The sequence below is a fragment of the Bradysia coprophila genome, unplaced genomic scaffold (assembly GCF_014529535.1).
Source record: "Bradysia coprophila strain Holo2 unplaced genomic scaffold, BU_Bcop_v1 contig_232, whole genome shotgun sequence".
Classification (NCBI taxonomy): domain Eukaryota; kingdom Metazoa; phylum Arthropoda; class Insecta; order Diptera; family Sciaridae; genus Bradysia; species Bradysia coprophila.
Genome location: NW_023503493.1, coordinates 7,995,064 through 8,022,742, shown reverse-complemented (window position 1 = coordinate 8,022,742; position 27,679 = coordinate 7,995,064). Strand labels below are relative to the sequence as shown.

General features: G+C 35.9%; 1 protein-coding gene and 1 long non-coding RNA gene across 4 annotated transcripts in view; one reads left to right on the top strand and one right to left on the bottom strand.

Moving 5' to 3' along the window:
• The window catches only part of LOC119075714, a 130,353-nt gene that overhangs the window by 37,915 nt on the left and 64,759 nt on the right, over positions 1-27,679 (top strand). For all 3 annotated transcript variants that reach the window (XM_037182239.1, XM_037182240.1, XM_037182238.1), the window contains exon 4: positions 12,836-12,938. In XM_037182239.1, the coding sequence (XP_037038134.1) occupies positions 12,836-12,938 (103 nt within the window). The remainder of the gene's footprint in view (positions 1-12,835; positions 12,939-27,679) is intronic.
• Positions 1,737-19,670, bottom strand: LOC119075729. The gene is made up of 3 exons (XR_005087444.1): positions 19,661-19,670; positions 2,333-2,337; positions 1,737-1,983 (listed from the first exon to the last, which is right to left on the bottom strand). It is a non-coding gene; the product is annotated as an uncharacterized LOC119075729 (long non-coding RNA).

Here is a 27,679-nt window from a genome sequence, read left to right as displayed (position 1 = left end):
AGGTTTGTTGGGCCGTATTATTATACGCTCGAAGACATACATATCGACTTGAGCAAAGTTCACTTAGAGTTATAATGGTTTCTTCGAAGGATTTAGACTTAAATAAAAAGTTTCAGCAGTCTGTGGTAGCATGGGAGGGCTTATTATAACCTAATAATTGATCGAATACAACAAGAAATGAATACAACGAACTGCTTTCATATTAAAATAATTATGTAAATTGGCACGAAGGCTTGCACTTGTAGGATTTGTTGCCAAGAACTCCATAAAAAGTGTTTCAATTACGAGAAAATTTCGATATTATCCTCAAGTAGATATTGCTCACAGAGCACCTCTTTCACAACTAATATTTTCCTCGATTTTCGTCATATTTTACGCTTGTGCTAATCATTTAATTCGAGGAAAATCGATAACTTTACCAGTTGAGTTGTGAACACCACTAGCAACTATAATTTAATCTGTTCCGTTACGATAGAGCTTTCCGGTTAAATATACTTTGATGTGTAATCGTAAATGCTCTCAACGTATAAAATGTAACTTGTGCTTATTTACCACTTGGAGACTTTTTCTTTGAACAAAAATCACACACTGGTGGGTATACCGTGTTGATGTTGATGTATTTTTATAATTACAGAGAAAGAATAGTTTATACGTAAATGCATGAAGGAGAAGGAAGTAATTTCTGTTGGTTTTTTCGGTTTTAGGTTTCGCTTCGCATGTAAAATTACTCTCGAAACGTGTTATATTTACCCCGCAGTGACTGCACGTAATTTGCTGCAAAACTTAATTGACGTGTTCTTGTACTTGTACAAAATGCACTCGATTATTCAACTGAAATTTCATTTTTTCGAAAAGAGAAAAAAAAATGCTTTGCGTGGGCTGGTTTTATCTTAGTAACACATTCCATTATAACACGAAGAAACATCGCAATTATACCCGTTGTAGTACCGTGGTAATGCAAGTGCAGCTGGAGTATATTAATTTTTGCATGAATATTTAATTAAACAAGAAAATAACGCGACGTTTTCTTCGAGATCAAACATGGAGATGGAGAGCCGTATTGACACAAGTAGACTACATTAGGCTGGTCCTAGAGGGATTCACATTATGTCAGGTATTCATAACTTGAGTATGGGTATTTTTGAACCGATTTTCAACATTTTTCCTTTAATCGACGAAGGACTAAATACTTGATAATACGTTCGTAGGAGAATAATATTGGACTATTAGAGCAATAAGTGTATATTATACACTGTATAAGTCCACACAGACGAACTTGATTAATTTTTAACCGATTGAAAAAAAAATTCTCGAGTCGACACGAGTCGATTCATCCATTCAACAACCGACTTTAAAAAAATTGTTCGATGACGTCGAACGATCTCAAATTATTTCAGAAAAAAGTTTTTTTTTGATAAAACTATAGCTTCAGTAATTAAAGTTCCAAGCATTAACAGGTGGGAACTTTGCGGCCAGAGCGAAGCGAGAGCCATAATTCACACGATTTTTTTTTTACAATTACAGAAAACACCCAATCGTTTCAGCTCACCCTACCCTGACCCTTTACTTTTGAATATTAAAAATTACCACAAGCGCTCCTAAAACTCCATGGTCAATATTCCAGTTGACCGTGAATAGAAGCAAATCGTTTATAATACGTCGTGAATCCGACATTTTTGATAGCATATTGAATAGCTCAGCCTTGGCCGGTGCGGCTGAAACACTTTAAAAAAAAAAGGTCAATTCTAGATGGAACATACCGCCAGGCCTTAAAAATTAAAAAAAAAACCTTTTTGCAAAAAAAACAACACCCTGGGTACAGTACAACCGCTAAAATCAACTTTCTTCAAAAGGCGCCCGGTAAAATATTTTAAATTCATGTCAAAACTACTTGTGAAGATCCCCTCTAGTGATTTCATGCGAAAGTAGCGATGTCTCATGACCTTTTAAAGAAAAAGTTGTTCAGCCGCACCGTGATGGAAGCTAGGAATGGGACAATTAACTTATCACTCGATCAGGTAGAAACTGAACATTTTGCATCTGCATCTGAACATCTGCATTTTTACAATTACATTACGGAAACGAGGGCATATTTGAAAATGAAGCTACAGCACGTTTGTCAAATATTTTTCCATTTTTAGTTCGCTGACAAGAGTTAACAGAATTATGATTTTATGTGCTCATAAAAAGTCAATATTTGTGTAGGCTGAATAAATATTTTGATAGAAGAGAAGGGGGAGGGGAGAGAATTGTATTAGCTTGATTTAAAATTATGAAAAAAAAAAACCAGCATCAACAACTCGCCTCCATTTCATTTCTCCTGCTATGTCACTACAACTTGAAATACTATACATACTTTGTCACTATAAGCATACAGAATATAGTCACAGCGAGCGATAAAAATCAATATTTCAATTCGTTTTTTTTTGTGCCAGGAAGTCCGAACCCAACTGTAGCTGTACAGCATCCTATATACGAAAGTTTTATCTGTGCTAGGATGTACGATGATAATTGTTGACGATATACATACATCGCATCTATCGCATCTATACTCAACAACGTTAGCAACAGTCCATTATTTAGTTTGTGGCTTATAAAATGCAATCCATCATATAGGTCATGTGTGACCCACCACACCACTCTGTGCATTTTACCATGTTCTTCATTATTAGACATGTTTTCTGTTATATGTGCACATAAAACAACAATACTACTTGATCAAGAAAGTGTGCACAAGTATTTTCTCAATGATGATAAGGACATTGACTTTTGTGTGGGTGCATCAACAGATATAATATGCGATGGTTTGATGAAGAAGTTTGTATTGTTTCCCTTATATCGACATAATATCGTAACAAGAGAATATGGATTGATTTAAGATTGAAATGGGAAATTGTGTTTCATAGATAAATGAAATTGAACTAGACAGAGCTTGTGAGCTTTTATTCTGAGGAATTCTGACGGAATTTCGAGATTTTTTAGAGCTAAAATTCCTAAAAAAAGCTCTGAAACTAGACCCGTTTTTTTGGTTCCTTCAACGACTAAACTATGTTTCGTTTGCTTCCAAGATCAAATTTACTCTAACTTTATCTGACTATTTGACTCACACAATTTCGTACACGAAAAATTATTCTTACACGGTGAAGAGCTTTGAGTGTGGAAACATACAGCAGGCCCAGCTACGAACTAGATGTTTGACATCTATTGGAGTCAGTCCAGGCAAACTTTTCCAAATAATTTAGAATTCTTCTTCTGCATCTTTTTAAGGTTTAAGGTTTGAGGTCCATTGACTGGTGAAGTTATCAAAAGACATTCTTTAATTTTAACTTCAAAACACCATTCTCTGAATTAAAAGAAACAATAAAATTGAAGGCATAGGTTAGGAGATAATACCACAGGCAGTTGTCGAGAATACAAGAATACAAGAATAGTCGTCATTTTAAACCCTCTTGTAAAACAAAAGATCTATGCATTGTGTCTACTGATGTGTAGATGGCTTGCATTAGCCCAAATTGAGTGGTCATTTAAAATCACAATTTAGTCTGTAGACCTGATCCACACAAGATATAGGGTCTAAATTCATTTTTCTGGTAAAGTTTGGAAAAAGAACTCCTGTTGCAGGTAATCATCAATCGAAATATTGCATTCTTCGTAGATTGAATCAAAGATTTTGAAAATCGGTTCAGAACTACTATAGTAATGAGTCAATCGAAAATTTGGGAAATACTCTTTCGGGAATAACTCCCAGAACATTAGATCGATGTTGTTCACCTGTGAACCAGACCATTTGAATTTGATTCTTCAATGAAAGAAACAAAGATTTCAAAAATCGATTCAAAAACTCTGACTGGTGTTCTTCTACTTATGATATGCAATGTTAAAACTAATGAAGTAAAAGATTTTGCATTCGACACTAAGCGATACTTTAAACTAAAGAAGTAGCAGATTTAATGGTTACATGACGGCATGTCTGTCGTTTGTATGGAAAATTAGCGAAATTTCGGTAAAATCTTAGTGAGGATAGTTTCGCCTCCAGCTCAAAATTTCTGGTAAACTAAAATAATGATCTCTAACAACCCTTGAATGAAATATTGCATCGTTTGACGGTAGATTATTGATTTTCAAACGACTTTCATGTTATCTTAGAGAGTACACGTAAGATGTCGAAACTTTCTAATTCATATGGTTTGATGATGCTTGAACTTACGTAGTGTAATTCTGAAATTTATCCATGAAATGATGCTAACAATTTTCCTCGTTATACACTCAACGTTGTAACAAAGTTAACGAAAATTAAATAACAAAATTGTTGACTTACGAAAACACTACACAGTTCCTTTGAGCAGGAAAGTTACAATCTTCGATTCAGTTTATAATATAAACTTAATCGAATCAAGCTTGGGTTAGGTAATCTGTTGCTTTGTAGTGTTACTGGTTTGACAAATTCTTAAACAAACGCTGATTGAGAATAATTGAAAGTAATTAAGTAAATTTTTGGATAATTTTCAATCAACAAGTAAACTAATCGAAAAATCATTTCAATGGAGCGAAAAGGATTCGATTGTATCGATTGTAAAGTCAACACAATCTAGTAAAACCCAATGAAAAATTCACATAAAACGACGAAACATAAAAACTCTCTGGAAATACATGTATAGCACATCTAGTAAAGCGAATTAAAATGAAATTTTCATTGAAAATTTTTCCTGATTCAATTTTAAGTGACTTTTACGCGAAAACGGTTTTCCCGGATTTGTTCGTTTTTTTTCCCATCTGCGTTTTAGCAATGTTGTCTGGATGAATGAGTGTTTTAAAAAAGACTTTAAGGATTTACCATTCTCGTTATATGTTGTTGCTCACATAGGTTAAATCTGTTAAATTAATTTCAATCTAAAATCAGATTGAATTTTCATAATGTTTTCGCTTAAATCTTCTCATTTGCATTCTCGCATAATCTTTGGATTATTTCGAATGATTTCTAGAATGAAATAACAATCACAGCGAAATGAATATGCATTGAAGACTCAGAGAATCGATTTTAATATTATTCCGTGTGAACATCGTAGTGCACAGGGGGCAGTGCGGTTCACTTCTATAGATGACTGGGAATTTGTCACACATGACGGCTTGAAAATTTCTATGGTAATACTGCCAAGAACTAACGAAAACTAGGTAGTAGAGTTGCAACTATTGGAAAATTCTAGTTGCCTGAACGCCTCGTCTTAAAGTAATCGTCAAATCCACACCGAATCCATATCATGACCATTAGGAGTCTTCAAGCTTATCCTTCGAATTTTAATGTTAGGCTATTCTAGGTTAAAGTGTTGTCCGAGTGTAGTTAAAGGATCGATTGATTTTATTCTACTTTTAATTGAAATACAATGAAAGATGTCTTCGTAAGTTATGAGAAACGGTTGATCAGAAAGTTTCAAAAGTGACTACACACACCCACTTATAGCACTATAGTCTGCTGTGCTAATTTAGTCTCACTTATTTCTTCTTCTACGTCTGCTTTAACCAACAAATCAACCACCAACCAACCATTAATTTAATCTACCCAAAGCTCCAGAGAGCTGAAAATTTTAAAATCAAGAATATTTAGCATCAGAACATATTCCATCGCCTGGCGGTATAATACACTTTCCACGACAGTGAATACAATTATTGCACAAAAATATATATTGTGTACCGCCAGCACCAAAAGAGAGAACCGAAATAATAAAATCGACTTGCGAAAACGGAGATTTCCATATAATTTTCCAACAGCATAAATAATGTGCTGTGAAAATGCGTAACGTTACGCCTGGTTGTTACGAATAAATATTATTATTTCGTTGTGTAGAAAGTTATGATGACGAACGAAAATGGTATAATACTCCAAAGAGAACTCAAATAGAAACTGTCTTTAGCAGAAAATTGTGAATTTATTCATTATATTCGTACCAGGGCCTGGGTACATTTTGTGTACTTTAAGCATTTGTTTGTGTGACAATTATGGAAATTTTTTTGATTTTTATTTTTTCGATAAAGAAGCAAAGGAAAACAACTTTTTTTTGAAGAGGAAGAATTTGAACAATCGCACACAGAAAGGAATCTTATAAATTGATTATGATTTTCAACGGATGCTTCAAATTCAAATTAAGCGTCTTGAGAGTACACCTACACATACTTTATAACATTGTAATTCTACTTACAGTAAGCTGCCACAAGTACACTAGGTATACAACGTCTGTTTTGCTTTGTCGGGCTTGGTTAAATCAGTTCTACGAAACCGTACAATGTTGTATTCAAACTCAAGCCTTACAGCAGCGTTCAGGTTTTATATTAAATTCTATCGTCTTTTTTGAGATAAAATCTACACACACAAAATACAGTTAACGTCATCCAACTTTGTGCCTAGCTTTGCTTCCATTATTTTACCAGCTTTTTCACTTATACACGGACTTTCATCTATTCGTTTTCTTTTCGTCACACACAGCTCGTGTAGTGCTAAGAGCATATATAAGCACGCTTATACAGTGATTTTGTATGAGTGCACCATCGGATTAAACAGCTGAAGAACCTTAAACACAAATTTGACTGTCTTTACGTGCGTTAAAAGAAATCTCGTTTTCGTTTTACGTTTTTCTTTCAATCGGAGTATAAACTTCACAACTCTTTTCTCACTAACGTAATTTTTATTTCTCCATAGTCACAGCCATAGCTAAGATTGTATGTTGAACATTTACCAAACATTTTTTGAACGCATTTCAACAACAACATGTTGTTTATATAATTTTATGTGCATAATTTTCGTCTGGCGATTTCCTTTATGGAAAAAATGGAAAAATATGCAATATGAAATCCGCATGAAGGGCATCCATGCATAGAAATTTGAGGATATTGTTTATGAAACTGGCTTCCTAGAAAACCTTTGAAAAAAAAAATATTTACGAGAGTAACAAAGGGAGAGTACAACCAGTTTAAAATAGATATGACGTACATAGTTTTCTGTTGAATGAGCTCTAAAGCAGGGTCTATTTTTAATGGATTGAATTCCTTAAATTATCAAAAACTCTTCAAAATTTCCGAAAATTCAAAAACATTTTTAATATCATTTGAGATCAATTGGCTAGTTAATCGAAGATTAAAAACAGCTAAATATTCTACAGGTTATAGCCCTAGAAGTAAATAAGTCAAGAAAAAATGTCTAAAATTTTTTGAAATCTTATAGGGAATAAAACATTAGCTCTGATAACTTAATAGTCCGGCTGTTTCGATTTGGTGCTGTACAAGCTGTTTGTTATAATAAAAACTGGGTTCGATGTCGATCGAACGTCGATCTTTGCTCAGACGAATTGTTGCATTCAATTTGAAAAAGATAGTAACATTCCTACGTCCTTCCTTCACAGTTTGGGTAGCTGAGTTATTTGACGCTCGATGCGACACGACAACTCTATAGCGTAGTTGCGTAGTTGTCAACTACTCGATTGTGTTGTTAGTTTAAAACTCAAGAGAAGACAGATTTGAACCGATTCTTTCAGAACCTATTTTCATGAAATTAATTGGTAGGTACTCTTCGCTCAAAGTGCGATTAGTCTTTATTTGACTAGAATTGCAACTTTCCTGCTCAAAGATAGTGTTTTCATAAGTCAACAATTTTGTTATTTAATTTCCGTTAACTTTGTTACAAAGTTGAGTGTATAACGAGTAAAATTCTTAGCATGATTTCGTGGATAAACTTTAGATCATCAAACCATATTAATGAGAAAGTTTCGTCATCATACGTTTACTCTGTGATAACATGAAAGTTGTTCGAATTCAATAATCTATCGACAAACGATGCAATGTTTCATTTATGGCTTCGCAAAAGTTTGGAGAATAATTTAGAACTGGAGGCGAAACTGTGCTAATTAAGATTTTGAAAATATTTTGCCGGAATTTCGCTAATTTTCCATACGAATAACAGACATGCCGTCAAATAACCAATAAATCTGCTACTTCTTTAGTTTAAAGTATCGCTTAGTGTACTTTGTTGCGATTAGTCAAATAAAGACTAAGCTGTTTCGAAATTCTCTCTTAAAACTTCTCGAAATCCTCGAGAAAAAAAAACTCCTAAAAACAGGCACTTGATTGTCAGATCTGTGAACAGAACAGAACCGATCGAATCGGTTCAAGTCAAATGAAATTAAATGTCGAGTTCAGCTTTGCCATTCGTAAACGGTTAAAATGCCAAAACGCACTGGAAATGTAATTCCGTTCTAGGGAAGATTGACGAAATAAACAAATTACCTAAGAACGAAAACCAAGAACTTTGCAATAAATCCTGCTTTTTACGATGAACATGCACACAATGCATGTCGCAGTCATTTCATTTTCCAGAATTGCTTGCAACAATATTCTCACAAATGTGATGAGCACATTTAACCAAACACAAAGCACAGAAAAATTGAAAAATTTTTAAGTTTATTTTCGAGATATTTGAACATAATAAACTAGCAGGGAACAAGTCAATTTTACATTGTCTGTGAAACGAGCAAAAATTTTACGAACAGATACAATGACAAATGCAGCCCAATAAAACAGCTCGTAAACTTTGTATCAATTTGTCGCGATATGCTGGAAATTTTTCCAAATCGCTGCAGAGCATAAAAAGGCAGCCGATTTGATCAACAAAACATCCGAAATCGTAATAACGTAGAACTTTTCCACGAAAAATCTTGCCACATATCTTACACGCCGTATATATACATACAATGTTCCCAACAGGCACATGCCAAGTTCATTGCTCAACGCCAGTTACACCATGTAGTCGTTTATCCAAATTAAAAGAAACCGAAAAAGGAAAATTTATGCTGTGATACACAATAAGTAGACAGCAATTTAGTTGGATTAAATTTTAGTGATATTACTGGTAGACGAATTTGGTATGCATAAAAGTTCGGGTGGTTTCTCTCTCTCTCTCTCTTTTTATTACTATTTTTTTACTGTTGATGTTTGAGTGGTAAATTACACCTATCTCGGGGCATGATCATTACTTTAAAAAAGCGTACAGTAAAAAAACACTCCGCCATTTGACTACCTTTTTATTTAAAAAGCCTCTTCAAGCTCGGTAATAGACAGTCGTTAAAGCCTCTCCAATGCATGTAAAGACCGCAATACATAGCTGAGGCCAAAATAAAGAAAAAAATTCTTAAATTAAGATAATAAAATTGATTTTATTGTATTAAGTTGGCTAAACTCAATAAACATAAAAGAAATGATCGCTTATGGTCGGGGATGGGACGTGTATGTATATGTATCTATATCAATTCCCTAAGCCCTAAGCATTTACAAGCGCCAACCATGTATTTTGATGCTGGTATTCCGGGGCTACGATATATCCTCATATCAGTGTAATGTGCTTTAGCGAGAAATCCTTTTTAAGAAAGTTTCAACGTGCTGAGTGTATTGTATTCCGTTTCATATGAATTTTGTATACACTTGAAACTATATTGAACTGGCAAATGTTTCTGGCCTATTTGTTGCGTCTATTCAAAACTATAGGGCTACACTCAGAAAAACGTTCATCTAGATCATGAGTGTCAAAAAAACAAGGTTTCGGTGTTGACGTTACTGAGAGATCTTAACAGTACAGTCGATTGCATTGGTTTTAACTTGATCCTTTATTATAATCCTTCACTTGTTGAAATCGTTCATAAACCGACGACCATTTGATATCGACAAGATGACATTAAAACGAGCCGTCATAACAGTCGGAGCGTTTGCTACGACTGAGCCCCGTACAAACCCGTACATCCATTGCGCACGTGACCCTAGTTCGTCCGTCGCCCTACTCTTACCGTAAGTCTACTGCGGCCGTAAACGTCGGTAAAGTAAAATTCTTATGAAATGTGTACAGTGAACGACATCTCAAATGTCTCACTGTCATTTTTTTCAGAGAATGTCATTGTAAATTTGCAATGACACAATAAAATTCTCAGAAAAATTTGACAGTGAGACATTTGAGATGTCGTTCACTGTACGTTTTAAAAATTGCGCATAGCGCAATTACGAAGCCCCGTACGACGTTCCTTTCAAATGTAACACAAACTACACTTCCCACTGATCAGTTACTTTGTAATAATCATTTTCATCGATTTATATTGTTTTTACAAAAATCCAAAATGGCGGCCGACGGCCATTTTGTTAGTAGGTGGAATAGTACGGCTGCTTTACATTCATGAAATTCGGTCAAATTTTACTCGAGATATTAACAAAAAACCACCACCTTCACTGTACGGCCGAGTAGCCACATATAAGCTCACTCCAAGAGACCTAGCTCACGCTCCGGTAAACCGAATTTCATAAACTTTTTTTCCCGGATTGGTACGGTCAATACCTATCTAATAAAGCAAAATCTATCTAAATCCGTTCAAATTTGGCCAGCCTACAAGACAAAAAGGGCTTGCCGCCCTATACCTAGTTCACACCAAGGGGTCTAACTCACGAGTCGGTCATCCAATTTCCATAAACTTTTTTTTCGTCGATCGGTATTGTAAATACCTTTCATTTGACGTATCACTTACAAGTGTAGCCTTTAAATGGCCAGAGATACCTTCGGAAAACTTTCAATCACTTATGGGGCCCCAGCTCGGGAGCTTAGCCTCACTATTTTGACTATCTTTCAGGGAAAAAAAAATTTGAAATCGGATTTGATTTACTCAAGATATCGACGTGACAGACGGACGGACAGACGGCCAAAATTTTTATTGCGGATTCGTTATCTATGAACATAGGCAAACACTTTGCCCTTACCGTCTGCTTCGAATTCCATCAATTACACACGGCATCGTAAATTTTTGGAAAATCTGCAAAAAAGTTCATCAAACTTCAAGATAATCTTTGAAAATCATAGAAAAAATCCTTAAAAATGGTGAAAGATGCTTGAAAATAGTCTGAAATTGACAAAAAGAAATCCATTCGAATTTCAGAAAATCCTGGATTTGAGGATTTTCGTTTTGAAACTCTTTTTGCTTTCAAAAAACCCTCCTCAACAATGACGGCGAAAATGAGCGCTGACCTCTAGCACAACAGTAAAGACCAATGAAGTAAAAGATTTCTTTTCAAACGCTATGCGATATTTTAAACAAACGAAATATTAAATCGGTTTCACGAGTTTGCTAACACATGCGGTGATGTTGTGAATACTGCGCTGGTTGGAAACCAACAGAAACACCAGTTCTAAGGCTATGTCATTTGTCATTTGACCTATTGTAACTGCTTTGATATAACATCCTCGTTCTGCACGTATAAATGCCAATGTCGATTTCAGCCTATTCTATATATCATCCCGTTTGAGCTAAATTTTGCCCAGTGTATAGTTCTAACAGTTCTACAGCGGATGTATATACTCTCATACATGACAGGAAACTGCTTTGACAAGTGTATAATTACGAAGCCTTGAACTAGATAAAGCTCGTCATTGCTAAACTTTCAACATTAGCCGCCAACTGAACTATGTTTCGTTACAAACACACACAACTATGTGTAAAATTTGAACCAACTTTTTTTCCACTTCATAAATAAAAGAAAAGTTTTTTTTTCCTGTTATTCGTCTGTAAGAGCGAACTGATTGCTTGAGGGATGTTTAACATTCATATATACGTTTAGAAAATAAGAAAGAGATTTCTGTCAATTGAACAAATGTTTCAGTGGAATTTAAAATAGAAAAATTTGTAACTGAAAGTCTCTGCTAGTAATTGTGGATTACATTGGATGCTGCGGAAGTAATTCATTACAATGAGGTAGCAGTTTTTTGTGATAAAAGCAAACTCACAGGTGTATTTTTTGGACAAAATTCTTCGGTTACTGGCTTTTCGCGAGGCAATAAAACGTTTTCTTTTAAACATTCCACTGTAAAATGTAAAAGGTGCAAAAGATGTAAATGGACATACAATGTAGGATACAGACTCAGTGGTATATAGGGCATCATTGTCGATGAGCTGGATTTTCTGTTCTACTTTAGAGAATTTAGTGAATTCAGCTGTAAATTCTAACAACATTATCCAGTCCAGCTATAAAGTATCGACAGAAAGCCTGATTTCGTTAATCATTATCCTTGTAAATTCCTTTTTACAGCATTCAAAGCGAAACCATTGTGAGTATTTCAATGTTTTTAAATGCTGAGCTGGCTATAAAACCCTGATTGAAATGAATAATATAGAAGGTATAGATGTTCCGTCAGTTTTATTTTTGTTTATCGAATAACGATTGATTCACTGACTTGCCAGTTATTGCAATTTTTCTATAGATAAATTTTCGAAATTTCATTTGGCTCAGTGTCCATTTAAATGACCTACAGTTTAGTATCGAACACCTTGCCACAGTTACCCTTTACGATCAAACTGCATACCGAGGCTAAAAAGTAGAAATTTTACCCCGAAAAGTGGCAGACTGTTTTTATTGATAAATTGATGTGAATGGTAAGGAAGGGCATTAACAAGACAGAAATAATAAAAATTGCTTTTATGGCTGGTAATTTTTCTTACCAAAGTTGACTGGATTATATGTATCAATAGATCTGCTTATGGATATCGAAATTTCAATTATTGAAGTGATTAATTCCTCGAGAATTTTTGTTTTTTATTTTCATTAAATTCATCATCCAATCGTCTGAGCTTTTATATAATATTTTCTATATTCAAGTCAAATCAATTAATTCTTCTGGTCGGACTGTATATTTTTTGCGATTTTTTTGCTAGTCGCAAAGATTTCTTTCTTCTCTTTTTTTGCCATATTATTCTCAACAAAAGTCTACGAGTTAAATTTCATTTTTCGTAATAACATTTTCGTTTTTGTATTATTTATCTTCCAGACAACAACAGAACGATATCTACCGTCGTACGAAACGATATCTTATGCTGTCAAAAGTATATCAATGAAATTTAATTGGACTGATGCGACCATATTTGCCAATGGTAAGTTAAGTTTAACTTTTTGTATTGTGATTTGGCGACCATTAATAAATATAAGTTTTCTAAATGAATTGGGATGATAGTTCCATTCATTGAAAATAATATATAAAGTTACGATGTGTATACTAACGTCGCGCCGTGTCAGTGGTATATATAAAATGATGAAAACGTTTTAAGTGGACATTCGTGTCCGGCAGCGTTTACCGGCTCAGATCGTAATAATAAACTGTAATTTTTTTTTTAAATTGGAGTAACTGCCCTAATTAAATATTACATCCCTTACAAAGATTGTAGTCCAGGTACTTGTGTAATTCCGTGCGCCCTAAGTTCTTTAAGATTTTTCTTTGTTCCATGTTGTTTGCCAGTTGCCACGAAAATGTTGTTGAACAAAAAAAAACCGGAAAATGGAAAATCGTTTTTCCGCCAGGAAAAGTCATTCATATGAAAACCTTCAAAGTCGAATATCTTCGAAAATACAATGTATTTTTGCAAAGATTCTTCTGTTCTGGAAAGTATGGCTCATTACCGACATTTCATGGAAGAAATATTTTTGGAGGAGTTGCAATGGAGTCGTTATTTTAAGGTTCCGCCAAAAAGTGTCACGGAAAATTCATCAACTTTGAAGCCATTTTCAATTTATTTAATTTGATTTATTTAATGAGTCATACTTTCCAGAACAGAAGAAATTTTTCAGAAAGACATTGTATTTTCGGACACATTTGACTTTGAAGGTTTTTATATGAATGGCTTTTCCGGCCTTTCCATTTTCCGTAGAAAAATTTGTTGCACAACTTTTCGTGGCAAACAACATGGAACAAAGAAAAATCTTAAAGAATGTAGGGCGCACGTAGCCATTTTTTTTCGACACAAGGACCTGGACTGTCAAGATGTCTGTGCAACGATATGAAAAATAAAAATCAAGTGAAAATTAAGATATTCCGAATTTAAGCAGGAAAATTAGTTTATCCTTATTTAGCCACTCAAAAGTGTGACCCATGAGAAAATAATAGAACTGTGCGCCGGCCGGCCGCGCCGGCCACACCAGCCGATTTTAGGCTCAGCCGGTAGCCGCCGCCAATACATTCTCAACCGCCATTAGCCGACGTTTGGTCGGCGGCTATATCGGCTGAAATCCTCATCAAAGTTTGTTGAAGAAATGGTCGAAAAACATTCAGGTCATTTAGCCAGACAGACGTAGATCAGAAAATGAGGGCGACCGTGAGATTCACTATATACTACTATCACTTGCTGGTAATTTAAAGGTCGACAATATCCGATTTTTTGGAAGAACTATGCTAAGGAAATGCCGACACTTTTAATGTTGGCAAAAAGAATACTGTCTAATCCGATGACTAGTATCATTGCTGGATTAGTAGAAAGTCGAGCCTTTTGCTAAGCAATGTAAAAAAATCGCTTAAAAAAATCCGTTATACGTCCCGGTACCACATCAGTGAACTTATCCGCTGTGAAATAGTGAAATCTCCAAACAGGTCAAGTTCAGGTTCGAAACTGAATTCAATTTAGGTCTGAACAGTCCCTTCTACATCACTAAGATGTACAACAAAGAGCAACCTTCTTCTACAAACTACACTTTCTTTGAAATTTCTTTCGACGAACTTCAATAAATTGAGTTTTTGAAAATTTTTGGATCCTTACTTCAGTTATATCGATTTAGCCGCCGACGACGAATTTTTTGACGTAGCCGCCCGCCAATACCCACCGGCGTCAAATTAGCCGCCGATCTCATCGGCTGAGACCGGCGCACAGTTCTAGAAAATAACGTTATGGACGCTTCGTCTGAAAACAGTTTGAGGAAGAAAATGTCTATTATATCTCCTCTTGCTTTGACAGGAGAGAAAATAGACTCTTTTATCCCCCGGACTGTCACTTCTATTTTTATTCTGAGAAGTGACGTTTAATAGAGAAAACTTGTAATCACACCTCTCACATACTATGAAATGTTGTGTTCACCTCCAGAATAAAATAGGAAATTCCAATTCGAGCGATTCGCAAAATTTCTTTCTTGTTGCAATTTCCCATGTTCCTCCCTCGGTAAACAAATATACCTATTATCCTAATATCGTTAGGGATGAGTCTATTGGTGTCTATGGAAGGAATTCCAGCATAGCGATTCTCCGAAAGTGTGATTCCAGAAGAATGACTGTTATTGGAGGGTTACATTGAAATCTTCCTGAAAAACATCGCTACTATACTGTTGATCAATTATTTATTTTCAGTTACGCTGTTGAGACAATCTGTACGTTAATATCTCATGTTAATATTTGAGTATATTTCGTATATCCAGCATATCGAATTTCATATGGACAGTATAGCACGAACGAGCACGCTTTTACACCTAAAGTTCCAGAGGGCTTCTTGTGCTTACCCATAAATAGTTTTCCTATGTTCCTAATGCTCCATATAATGTTATGAATGAATGAATGAATTTTATTTTCACCGCCAAAGACTGGCTGAATATTAAAATTACAATTAGATACAAAATACAAAATCAATTTCACATTATCACACATATATCACAGTTCATCATAATTCATGTCAAGTTCCTTCATAATTGCAGCTTTAAAAACCGTCCTGCTAATAGATTCGTTCACTGTTGCTTTGTGTTCATTTATCAGTTTGATTAGTTTAACGATAGGTTGATTCGACAAATACACGCTTGAGTATCTTGGTTCAACTAACAGCTGTAGCGTAGAATCTCGAAGATTATAGACACTCTCGTTGCGTATGAATTTCGGTGAGATTATATCGTCAATAATGTTGCCCTTGAATATGTCGAAAGCGAACGTGGCATCCGCTACTGTCCGTCGCTTTTTCAAACTTTGCAGTACAAGTTGTTTACATCGATCTTCGTACGGTGCTAGTCTGTATGTCGTCGCATTGCTTCGGCTTTCCAATAAGTGAATCACGAATTGTTTCTGAATGGATTCGATGTCATCAATGTAAATTTGTGCAGTTGGATTCCATATAGTCGATGCAAATTCAAGCCGTGATCGTACATATGCTACGTAAAGTATCCGTTGCGTTTCTTTTGTGAAATTTCCGTTTGAGAAGTGTTTGATGCACCCAACCATCTGCCGAGCTTTCATCGTCATTGGTTCTATGTGATGACCAGGATGGTACCATCTGTTGAAACGAACGCCAAGATCATTTATTTCTTCAACTCTTTCGACGACGTGATTACCCATTGTGTAGTCAGCTTGGATAAACGATGAATCGCTACGATATGCGCTGAAACTGTAGCATTTGTCGTTGTTGAAATGAAGACGATTTCTCTCATTCCATCTGATCACATTGTCGATATCTCGTTGCAATCTTAGCGTATCTTCAAAGTCTTGTATTATTGACGCCAATTTCATGTCATCAGCGAACAACGATGTATGCGCGAAACGTACCACGTCGACCAAGTCATCGATGAAAACGGTGAACATCAACGGTCCCAATGAGCTCCCAGGTGGTACTCCAGATGGTGACTCATACAATCTGGACTTTGACTTCCCAATTTGAACAAAGTTTGTACGGCCGATCAAGTATTGCCACAGCCATCTTGCAGTCTTTTTACCAATTCTGAATCTGGCAAATTTTATAATCAACAGCATGATGACCACTTTGTCGAAAGCAGCCTGGTAATCACCATAGAATGTGTCCAATTGACAATTACGTTCGAATGCCTGTTGTGCGAGCGTAGTTTGGACCAACAGGTTCGTGACAACTGACTTCTTGTTCCTGAACCCATGTTGTGCGCTTTTTAATTGAGGCTGGATTATCTTGCTGATTTCACGTTTGACTGCGATGTCGTGAATTTTCATAAGCATTGTTTGTATTGCGATAACTCTGTAGCTTTTAACATCAGTTTTGGACCCTTTCTTTTTGTATACAGCAACAATTCGAGATACTTTTGCCGCTGCCGCTATTTTGCCACTGTCGAACGATTTTTGATGCAACAGCCAGGCGACTGCTGATGCACACATTTTCATAACAAACGGCTTGATTTCATCTGGACCAGCACCGCCCTTTGAGTCGAGTGAATGAATTGCGGCTTCGATGTCAAATAGCGACAGATTAATATCCTCTGCACCGCTTACCGGAATGTAACGTTCATCGAAGTTACAGTTTTCCGCATCAGGCACATAAAGCGATTCAAAGTAGTCTGCAAACATGTCGACTATTTCTTCCGTTGACGTACCGACTCTGTGACCATAATTCATTACATCCGGATATTTTTCGGTACCACCTTTCAGTTTAGCGAATTTCCAAAATTCAGCTGGATTTGTCTTGATATCCTCTTGCACTCTGATGTTGTGTTCATTCGATCGTCGATCACTTACTTCATTGAATTCATTGTGAGCTGCTTCATATTCGTCCAACGATCCAACATCCGATACTGATTTCCGTTTGAATAATTTGTTTCGTCGATTTTTCAATCGTTGCAACTCGGTCGACCACCACCTTGGTTTATTCGAGTACTTTTTGATGGTCTTTTTCGGCACATTTTGTTCAATTAGAGATTTCATCGTTTGAACGAAAAATTCATATGCGGCGTCGTCATCTCTAATTTGGAATTCATGTTGGAAATTGATCGCTGCCAGTTGTTGCACCATCCGTTCATAATGTCCTCTTTTATACTGGAAAACCGTCACATACTCCACGTTGACAGACGAATTCGTGTCGTAATCCATCGTCATTTCATACGGAATGTGTCTGGCGTCTTGCTGTAGCTGCTCGATGATAGTGTATCGGTCTCTTGTTATGTTGACTGCCTCAGAATCATTCACGAATACCAAGTCCAGAACGTTTGACGCATTATTACGGAAATTCGAGATTTGAGATAGCGGCAGGCTGAGCATTTTGTCCAAAAAGTCGATCGCATCAGTTTGAAAAGATGATCGATTTCCATTGGCATTTTGATCGGTCGAAACGTGCGGTAAATAGGCGTTTTCGTCGTCATCATCAGGAGACCAATTAATGTCGTGCAGGTTGAAGTCGCCAATAACCATTATTCTGTGATTGCGATACTTTGTTACGATGAGTTTCACATGATGATAATGTTTCAGAGCAATGCTCAGGTCGAAAACACTCATGTAGCATACGTACAGGATTAACGGTCGAGGTTTAATGTGTATCTCAACAATCACGAATTCGCTCGCCTCATTCGGTCCAATTGTAGAATTTATTGGTACTGAATTGCTTCTCAATGTATGATGCACCAATACTGCAACCCCACCAGATCGTCTCAAAGTTTGTACAATTCGGTCACATCGGTGAACATTGAATTTGTCTGGAAAATACACACAGCTGGATTGTCCATTGTCCAACATGGTTTCGGTGAAACAGAGCGCCTTGTATATGGATAGTTCGATTTTCATGCTGATGTTTCGTTTGTTCGTAATGCTGCGGACGTTGTCATAGAAAATCGGTAGTGAATGAAAACGTTCATTATCGTCTACTGATTGTGATGGTTCCAATGGTGAAGTTCGACCAATTACAGAATTTCCACTAGCGTTTTGGAAGAATGACGTGATGACATCGCTACTATACTGTTGATAAATTATTTATTTTCAGTTACGCTGTTGAGACAATCTGTACGTTAATATCTCATGTTAATATTTGAGTATATTTCGTATATCCAGCATATCGAATTTCATATGGACAGTATAGCACGAACGAGCACGCTTTCACACCTAAAGTTCCAGAGGGCTTCTTGTGCTTACCCATAAATAGTTTTCCTATGTTCCTAATGCTCCATATAATGTTATGGGGAAGGATATATTCCACTAGACGTTTTGCACTTTAGTTGATGTTTAAATTTCTCCACGTTTGTTGCAGTAACGGCGGATATGACCTTGAAGAGCTATTGTGAAAATTCTGATGTTTTTCCTGCTGAGTGACGGGAAATATCTGGAAATTACTTTTCCTTCCATAAGGCAGGTGCTTAAGGTAGCTCATCTTAAGACAGAACTATTAAGCCGTTAATTATTACTCAATGTAGTTCCAACTGCACTCCAGGGTTCATGTTCAATAAAATTGTTGTGATTTAGTTGCAACTTGGAGTGTACTCAATTTACCAATTTATTTCAAAGTGAGTGATATGCCTTGTATTAACGTTGTTGATGTTATACAATTCTTATTTCTTTGAATTGATTTTAAAAATTCGATACAATTGCAACATAAAATCCGCTTATGCGATCCTTTCTACAAAAGAAATATAAATTCGATGGCATCATAAGTATAAATCGGTATAAACAACATCAACATCAAAGTAGAAGGCAAACTGAGAATGAAAAAAAAAATGGGATATAAACTTTACTTACACTTATCGATACAAAAACAAAGTTCAAAGGTTCCACTTTTTTCCATTTTTCTTTTTAAAGTTACATTTTGTATGCTCCTCCGTAGTTCGAATATAAATCTATAAATAAAATGGTGCCGGAGATAATATTATTAAAGGTTGGCTCCAAATAAATAGATTTTCTTAACTTTTTTTTCCGTGAGGAGAGGATATTTGAAGTTATAGAGACAGAGCCGGTCACATAACGGGCACGTTTGATGGTGACTATTTAGCATACATTTGATTGAAAATGGAAGTCGCACGGTGGGGCTGAACGAATTTTAAAGAAACATGTAAGTTTTCATCCCGTTTTTTTTTTGCATAAGTGAGTTGGGGGACGGAAGTTCTATTCAAGTCAACAATTTTAAGCGAAAACCACTGAGCTGTTTCTAAGAACCACCACCAGCGTCAGCCAGAGTTTGTGAAACAGTGAGGACTTAGGGCTTGCATTGGAATTGGTAGAGGGACAAGTTCTAAGATTTAGAAAATGATTGCTCTAGGTAACTTATTCATGGAGCAACAGCCATTTTGACTCCGCCACTATTTTTGTATTGACGCGTAGTTTTATTAGGGACATAAACTCACAGTCTCATAGCAAGAAAAAATCACTTGAGCTTAATAGCTAGGGATGAGGTATGACGAAATCTAACAGTTACTTAGTATGATATGGGATTTTATTTATCCAAATTGCAGTCATTCTTTTTTATCTCTTGATCTGAATCTGAATTTCAGGTTGACCTGAAAATATTTCAACCGGTAATCTGAAGATCAGATAAACCAGGTCACACTTCAGGTATAACTGAACAAATCCTATTTTAGGTTCGGCACTATTCAGATAATCTGTGTTTTGGGTTTCAGATCGATTTCATCCTTTTTGAGCTTCACATTATTTATTCTCAGATAATTTTTCTTTTTTAAATGAATTTGATTACCGATGAAGCTATGCCATCCTGACAACTATTTTCGTACCTTCAGTTCGAAATCTATCGGACGAATAACTCTCGAAATTGAAAAGAATCAACATGGTTCACTTGAATATATTTGCAGTTTCAAGTTCTGTAATCAAAAGCCTTTACCTGCTGTATACCTATCAACAGAATCAATCAATTTTCTTAAAAGGAAACGATTTCATTTTCACACATAAAAGACTTTCCCATCATTCACGATTTTCAATTTTTTTTTATTACGATTACACGTTGAACATGCAAGCCGCAAATGATGTTCACATTTCAATCATTTTCTGATTGATATAAATCCTTCATGTCTCTTTTCCGGTAAGAAAATTGTGTGCCATCAACTCGGCTACTTAACGCAGTTGGATTCACTCACATTTGGCATTCAATGTAAATATATGTTATGCGAATCGAAATTCGTACAATGCGACAAGTTTCATTGTTGTGTATAACACTACAGACTCCGATCCTCAATGTCACAACAGATTTTCTACATATCTTTATGTTGACTGGTTATATACCTACCCACATGGTATACGATGTGGATAAACAAAAAAGAAGAAATGCTGTGTGCGGTATAGCGAAATAAATGGAGATGATAACGTTACGATAAAAATATGGGGCTCTATCTTCTTTGTAGATGAGGCAATACAGCATTGTCGGGCTAGGCATATTACAGATTATTTAAGATGACATTCGGTATATTAAAAGGAATTGAAGGAATTAGCTTAGTTTCAACGTTTTTGCTGACATTCACATTGCCATTAGCTAACTCACCACATGTAGACGGTTTTTATTGATTGGATGATTTGAGTATTTATTTATTGGTAAATGGGGGTTGAATTCCATCGTGAGTAAATAACAAGAGGATTCTAATAATAGATTTTGATTGTCGACAATGGAAGTGCTTACGATTAATGAACATGAACAAATATTGAATATTGTTTTGTCGCTGTTAACCATTAGATGAATGGCATACAAAATCGATAAGACTTGTTCATTTGGAGTGATACTGGACCGAAGGTCACTGGGATAAGATCTATTGCAGATATGGCGTACCATACAAATGGATATATAAGAACTAAATTCGGCTGTAATAATAAGTCGAGATTTTGAAAAAATTCGCTGCTTAGCATCGAAGTCCTGATATTGGTTCTCCTTTCTGGACAAAGTGTTATTATCGTCCAAAATTCTGATATTCTGGTATGAATAGTCAATCTGCTTTAAGTTTTTCGAATTATTTCTTTATCTCATGTGATTGACCATGAAAAACTGTGGGACTAAATTTTTTGCTGGAATATAGAAAATCGTTTTTCCGTCCGGAAAAATGTTTTATGTGAAAAAGGTTACATCCAAATATCTGTAGAACGTGACAACTTTCTTCGATTTTTTTTTTCTTGAAAGACTAATAAAGTACAAACATTTTGTGGGAAAAATTTTTCATGTGAAACAAAATGGCGCTGATAAGAGGATATCCTCACAAAATGACCCGGAAAATTTCTAAACTTTAAGCTCACCGTCAATTCAAAACCGATGAAACTAGAAGAAATACTTAAGACGTCAGATTTGTAGGACCTAAAAGTTGACGGATCATCAATAAGAAAGAATAGTACACAAGGGAAGGAATTTGATATTTCATATCCAGATGTAAAAGTGTCCGAGGGCTTTTTTAGTCCGAGGTACTTTTACTCATCGTGATACGAAATATCAAATTATTACACGAGTTTAGTATGACGTTTTCCTTTACGAAAGAGGGAAAGACTTTTCCCTAGGCACGGAAAGTCCATTTTCCCTCCCTAGTAAAGGAATAGTATGTTGTGTTACAAGTATTGTAATGTTGATTTTTTCAGCACTAGACCCAAGTTTTCCTAAGGAAAATTGGGTCGTGTGCTGAAAAAATCTCATTACAATACGTGTAACACATCATGCTTTGTACCAACCGAGAGTTGAAATAGACAAAAGCACAAAAAATCACAATTTTCATTGTAAAGAATCACTCTTCAAATTGGATCGATCACGTTGCTTTGCATTTTCTAAAACGAATGTTGTAATAACTCATACAAATTCCATATCAACACTGCTTTGAGTGTTGTAATAAGCCATACAAACGGGTGTTGTAATTTTGGACATTTCAATCTAGTTATCGACATGGAAATCCGTCGTATTTCAATTCTCGGTGGTACAATAAGATTTTGTGCCACCGAGAATTGAAATACGACTCTTTTCAGCACTCATTTTAGTGTTGTAAAGTGACTTATTTCAGCACCCGTTTGATGTGATATTACAACACTCAAAGCAGTGTTGATATGGAATTTGTATGAGTTGTTACAGCATTCGTTTGAGAAAATGCAAAGCAATGTAATCGATCAAATTTGAAGAGTGATTGTTTACAAAGAAAATAATGATTTTTTGTTCTCTTGTCTATTTCAATTCTCGGTTGGCACAAAGCATGATGTGTTACACGTATTGTAATGAGATTTTTTCAGCACACGACCCAATTTTCCTTACTCGTTCCGCTCGTAAGGAAAACTTGGGTCTAGTGCTGAAAAAATCAACATTACAATACTTGTAACACAACATACTATTTCCTAACTAGTGTTGAAATATGGTGACTTCGTTGCATATTTCCAGCGTTACTTAGAAAAAATGTTGTGCTAAAAAGCTTCTTCAGCGAATTCGAATTTAGCATGGGAAAGGAAAATAACTGTTTCTTCAATCTGTTGGAAATATTCGAAATCATTCAAAGACACTCGTATTCAAATTTTATTCAACTAAGGTAATTGATTTGATTGATACAAAACATAACAATTTATACGTTTATGCAACCCAAGACCATAATGTTCGAAAACTGCGAACTTTAGACCTATCTGTTGCATAAAACGTTGTATAAATCTCGGTGCAAAGTGCCTAATAAAGTATTTCGCACTCGATGACATAAATAACTATTACGTTCATATTCATTACAGAGGGATTACGGCATCAGTTCTCTTTCCTCTATTTTATATCATCGGTAGAGTTGGGGCACATGAGCTCGGGACTACGGATTTTTCTGTTGACATTGTCTTTGTTGCAGCGTCATCTTTCAGTGAAATATTGAATCATACTCTATCGGTAGAGTTGAGGTAGAATTAAGTAAAGAGAACTGGTTCCGTAATTACTCTCCTGTTTCAATGAATATCAAAAACGTCGTGTACACAATCTGTAAAAATAGCGCGGTTGTGGTGTATGAAAAGTTGATTGTTCAATTTAGGTTTCACAGAGTGGCAAACCACCTGAGCTCCATCTTGTAGCGTGCAATTCTTTTTCTGCTTCGCGACACACTTTACATCTAGACCTGTGCTTTATTGCGTTGGTATGACATGATCTTGTTCCCAACTAGTTCGCAAATAAAAACAATTCCACTTACAATCCAACCACACCAAACGAAAGTCGGTATAGCACATTCATCCACGTCCGTGATTTCATTTTGATGATTGGCATTTACTTTTAATATCATTTGCACCGCTCCTTCACTTTGTTCTTTGAGCCACTTCTCTATTAATCCTGCGCCATTCAATCGGTGAATTATGCTGTTAACAGATTCAATGTATTGAAAATCCGGTCTGACTCGATATGATATCAAATGTCGACGAAAAGATGACTCGCCCAATAAATGGTACGCTTTCAAGGACAGACGCTTTTGTGCTTCTAAGAGTGTAAGTCCATGCTCTCTGTCTATAAAAAACGCTATCGAATTGTTAAATGTCACGCATTCCTTTGCTAAATGATCTGAGTTTATCCCATGGACCCTCTTAATCCATCCACCAAAATTAGACATATCTTCCAACAATTCAACTAACACATCTTTCCATCCAATTTCATCAATCATAATCGGAACTGAGGATCTGTACAGATCTTCAATGGAATTAATTTGCGGATGGAAAATTGGTGACGTAAGGTAACTTTTGAATATTGACAGAACTCCGTTCATGACAACGATACCTGTGAAGGTTAACGGTACAGTGACGAGGACCTCAGCGCGCTGAAGATTTCGGTACTTGATGGCCGTGTTATCGTTAAATAAGAGATTGGTGACGTCGACAACGGACTGAACAAGAAAAAATTTCTTCTTATGCAAATAGCCAGAAACAGTAAGTAGAAGGGATGACGCCGCAACCACAATAAATGCATAAACAAAAAGTTGCGTCCAAGTTCCAGTTCCGTTTTGGAGATACTCCATAAAACCAGAATATGGTTGGCTATGCGGAACAATCACTGATAAAGTCGTCTGTCGATGTGGATACAATGATTCTTGCGTATAGCTGGCTTGTTCATTGCTCAGTACATCTCCGTTTATTACTTGTCCGTTTCCAACAAATTCCGCGTAACCAGCAGATACCTCCAACATCGAGGCATTTAAGCAACATCGAACAGTGTTAATGAATTGGATTTCGGTGCGAGTCTTGGTAAACTCATAAATCTTCACAGATTGAAGTGGATGCTTGCGGTAATTAGGTATTTTGTCGGGAAAGTAATCGCGAAAAGACTCGTTTCTTGTTACGTTAATCAAATGAAATGTTCCGAAAGGATCGTACGTGAAAACGTTGAATGAAGGCTCAGCATCCTCAACAGTTAAGTAGACTGCGCCAAAAATATTCACAATACCAGCTCTCCAACACAATCGAAATAGTTTATCTACCATGTCTAAAGAGGTGACACTGCGAGTGAAAAATACACCAATTTTCATGTTATATTGAAGCTTTCGGATGGCTTGAACTCGAGCTAACAATTGCCAGATATTTTCAGTTTTCCAACCCTCAACCGCGACAACTAGAAACGAATTTTTGCTGCTTATCTCCTTTAATACTACATTTTCCCCAATGATAACATCGCTTTCCCGTAGATCGTCAAAAGTGAGAACAGTTTGAGGTGTGACGTTGTCCAGTTTCGTTCCACAATTTGATAAGGACTGCAAAAACCAACGATCCACGCATGATGATTGCATCAAAAATATGTGATGATCGAAACGATAGTAGTCACCCAGCCGGTTGATTAGATGTTGCTGGCACCTGGCTATTGTCGATAGACAATTTATTAATATTGTTGGTACTATCATTTGAGACTAGAAGAAGTGCCTTTGTAACTCTGAGTAAAGTTTGACCACTGAACCAACCATATATTTATAATGACAGTATACGATGGGGAAGGTTATCTCATAATATAATTAGTTTTAAGCTGTTTGTAAACATTCGTGTAATGTGCGATAATTAAAACGCTAGCGGCTGTAATTATTGGATGTGGACAATATGCTGACAGTGTACGTGCATTGGATATTTATACGAAGCCACCATTAAATAATTAAATAGATAAAATTGCTCTCTTTGACGTCATCTCGTCTATATGAGCAGTTCTTATCTTACCTTGGTGCTGAGACCAGACAATTTAAAGCTCTAAGTTTTCTCTCTGTAACGCAATGGTGGATTTGTGCCTAAATCAGGAGACATTGAAAATCTTAGGGAATCGTTGTGTAGATTCTTCAACAACTCGGGCGGTTTGAGTGATGCAATGCTTCTACTACTATTACTACTGCTACTACAGTAAATGATAAGGTCAGTGCTGGAACTGATGTAACGGTGCTCTACGAATTTCAATTACACAATTGAATAGACTTCACTTATTTTTCACGTTTTCTACTGGAAATGGGTAATTGTTTGACCGAGAGAAATGATTTTTAATTAAGGTCCAAGTTTGTTTTTCTGTGTTTACTTGGTACAAATTTGTCATTTCCCGCAACTCCTTGACGGCATGTCGTATAGTGTATAAGAAATTACACGACTTCAATACACTCAAAGTATTTTACAAAATACAGCAATTTACACAAAGCTGCTAACACAAAGAAATCAGTCTCTAGCACTTATTCATATTCATACTAAGATCAGACTGTCGTATAAAGTTCGTCCTACATTTTTTATTATAACTCAGCTTGAAAGCTCCATACTTGACGGATCATCAATAAAAATGACGAATCAATATCTGCACCGTAATAATGGCCATGATTTCCAATATCACCTTGCAGATTATAGATAATAAAGATAACCGAAACAGATTTATTTTTATTTCTTGGTCCTTTTTATCCCTTGCTAGGTACTGCATATTGATTATTTTCATTTTACACCAAAAGAGTAGCACAAATATTCCCAGGGTTAACATATTCATCATTTTCCCTTTTTTTTCCCGAATACCTTCAGCATACACACGTTTATAAGTTTTTCACCGTCGGTCGTAAATTATGCATTTCTCGTTGAAATCGTTCACATAAACGACCGATGAACGTAACATTGGCCGGATCTATTTAATATATTGTTCGTAGGGCAAAGATACTTTGCCTGTTAATATAAAAGAGTCAGAGTAAAAGCTCGAATGTTTGTCCAGGTAGCTCAATCAGTAGAGCGATGGACTCACGCCTTATATGTCTCGAGTTCGACTCCCGTCTCATACATACTTCATAGGGTTTGTCCTAATCATAAATGATTAGAGTAGCTGCTATTAGTTAAGAGTCAATTTGCCAAACTTCGAACAACTTAAAATCAAGCCATCGGCGATTTTTGGAGGGTATACAGTAATTGAATCAGGGGACTCCTAAGCCTCATACGTCTAAAAAATTAAAATAGACGCGAAGAAAAGTGGAATTCCACAAAATGTGTGTGTTAGTAACTAAGAGTAATTATACCTAGAGAGGAAATTTCGAACTAAATTACGTAAAATATGTGGTCCCAACATGAAATACGAAATGTTTATTCTTATCTGTGTTTGTCCTCTTAATTAAGAGGGAAAACTGAACTATCAAAAGCGAAATAGCGTCAACGCATACATGTATTGGTGTAAAATTATACGAAATGTGTATATTATACAATTATGATGTTAGGACCACATTTCATCATGCAAATTTCCTCTCTAGGTATAATTACTATAAGGTTAGTACACTTCAATCAAAATTGAAGCTTAACGAAAGTCGTGCCACGGTAGGTTCATGGTGTCATGGATAGTAGAGGTCACAACCCACATAACGACACCCATATCTTCCAAGTCTATCATTGTAATTTTTTTGAAACACTCTCCAAAAGTTGGCATTTGTTTCCCCCTAAAATAGCTGCCACATACACGAAAAATTTCGAAATGCTTTAAAAGCCAGCATATGCGGCATCAACACCTCTACCAATGACCATAATTTCAGATAAATGCGTTACGTATTGTCGGCAATATGCAACAAAAACTCTTTTGGTCACCCTAGTGCAGACCATTTTTTTATGATTTCTGGCGTGAAAACATAATTACTTTGAGGATTTTTTTTCGTTGCAAATGACTCAGGAGGGTCCCCTGATTCAATTACTGTATACCCTCCAAAAATCCCCGATGGTTTGTTTTCCTGTTTCATACAACTTGTTCGAAGTTTTGGCAAATTGACT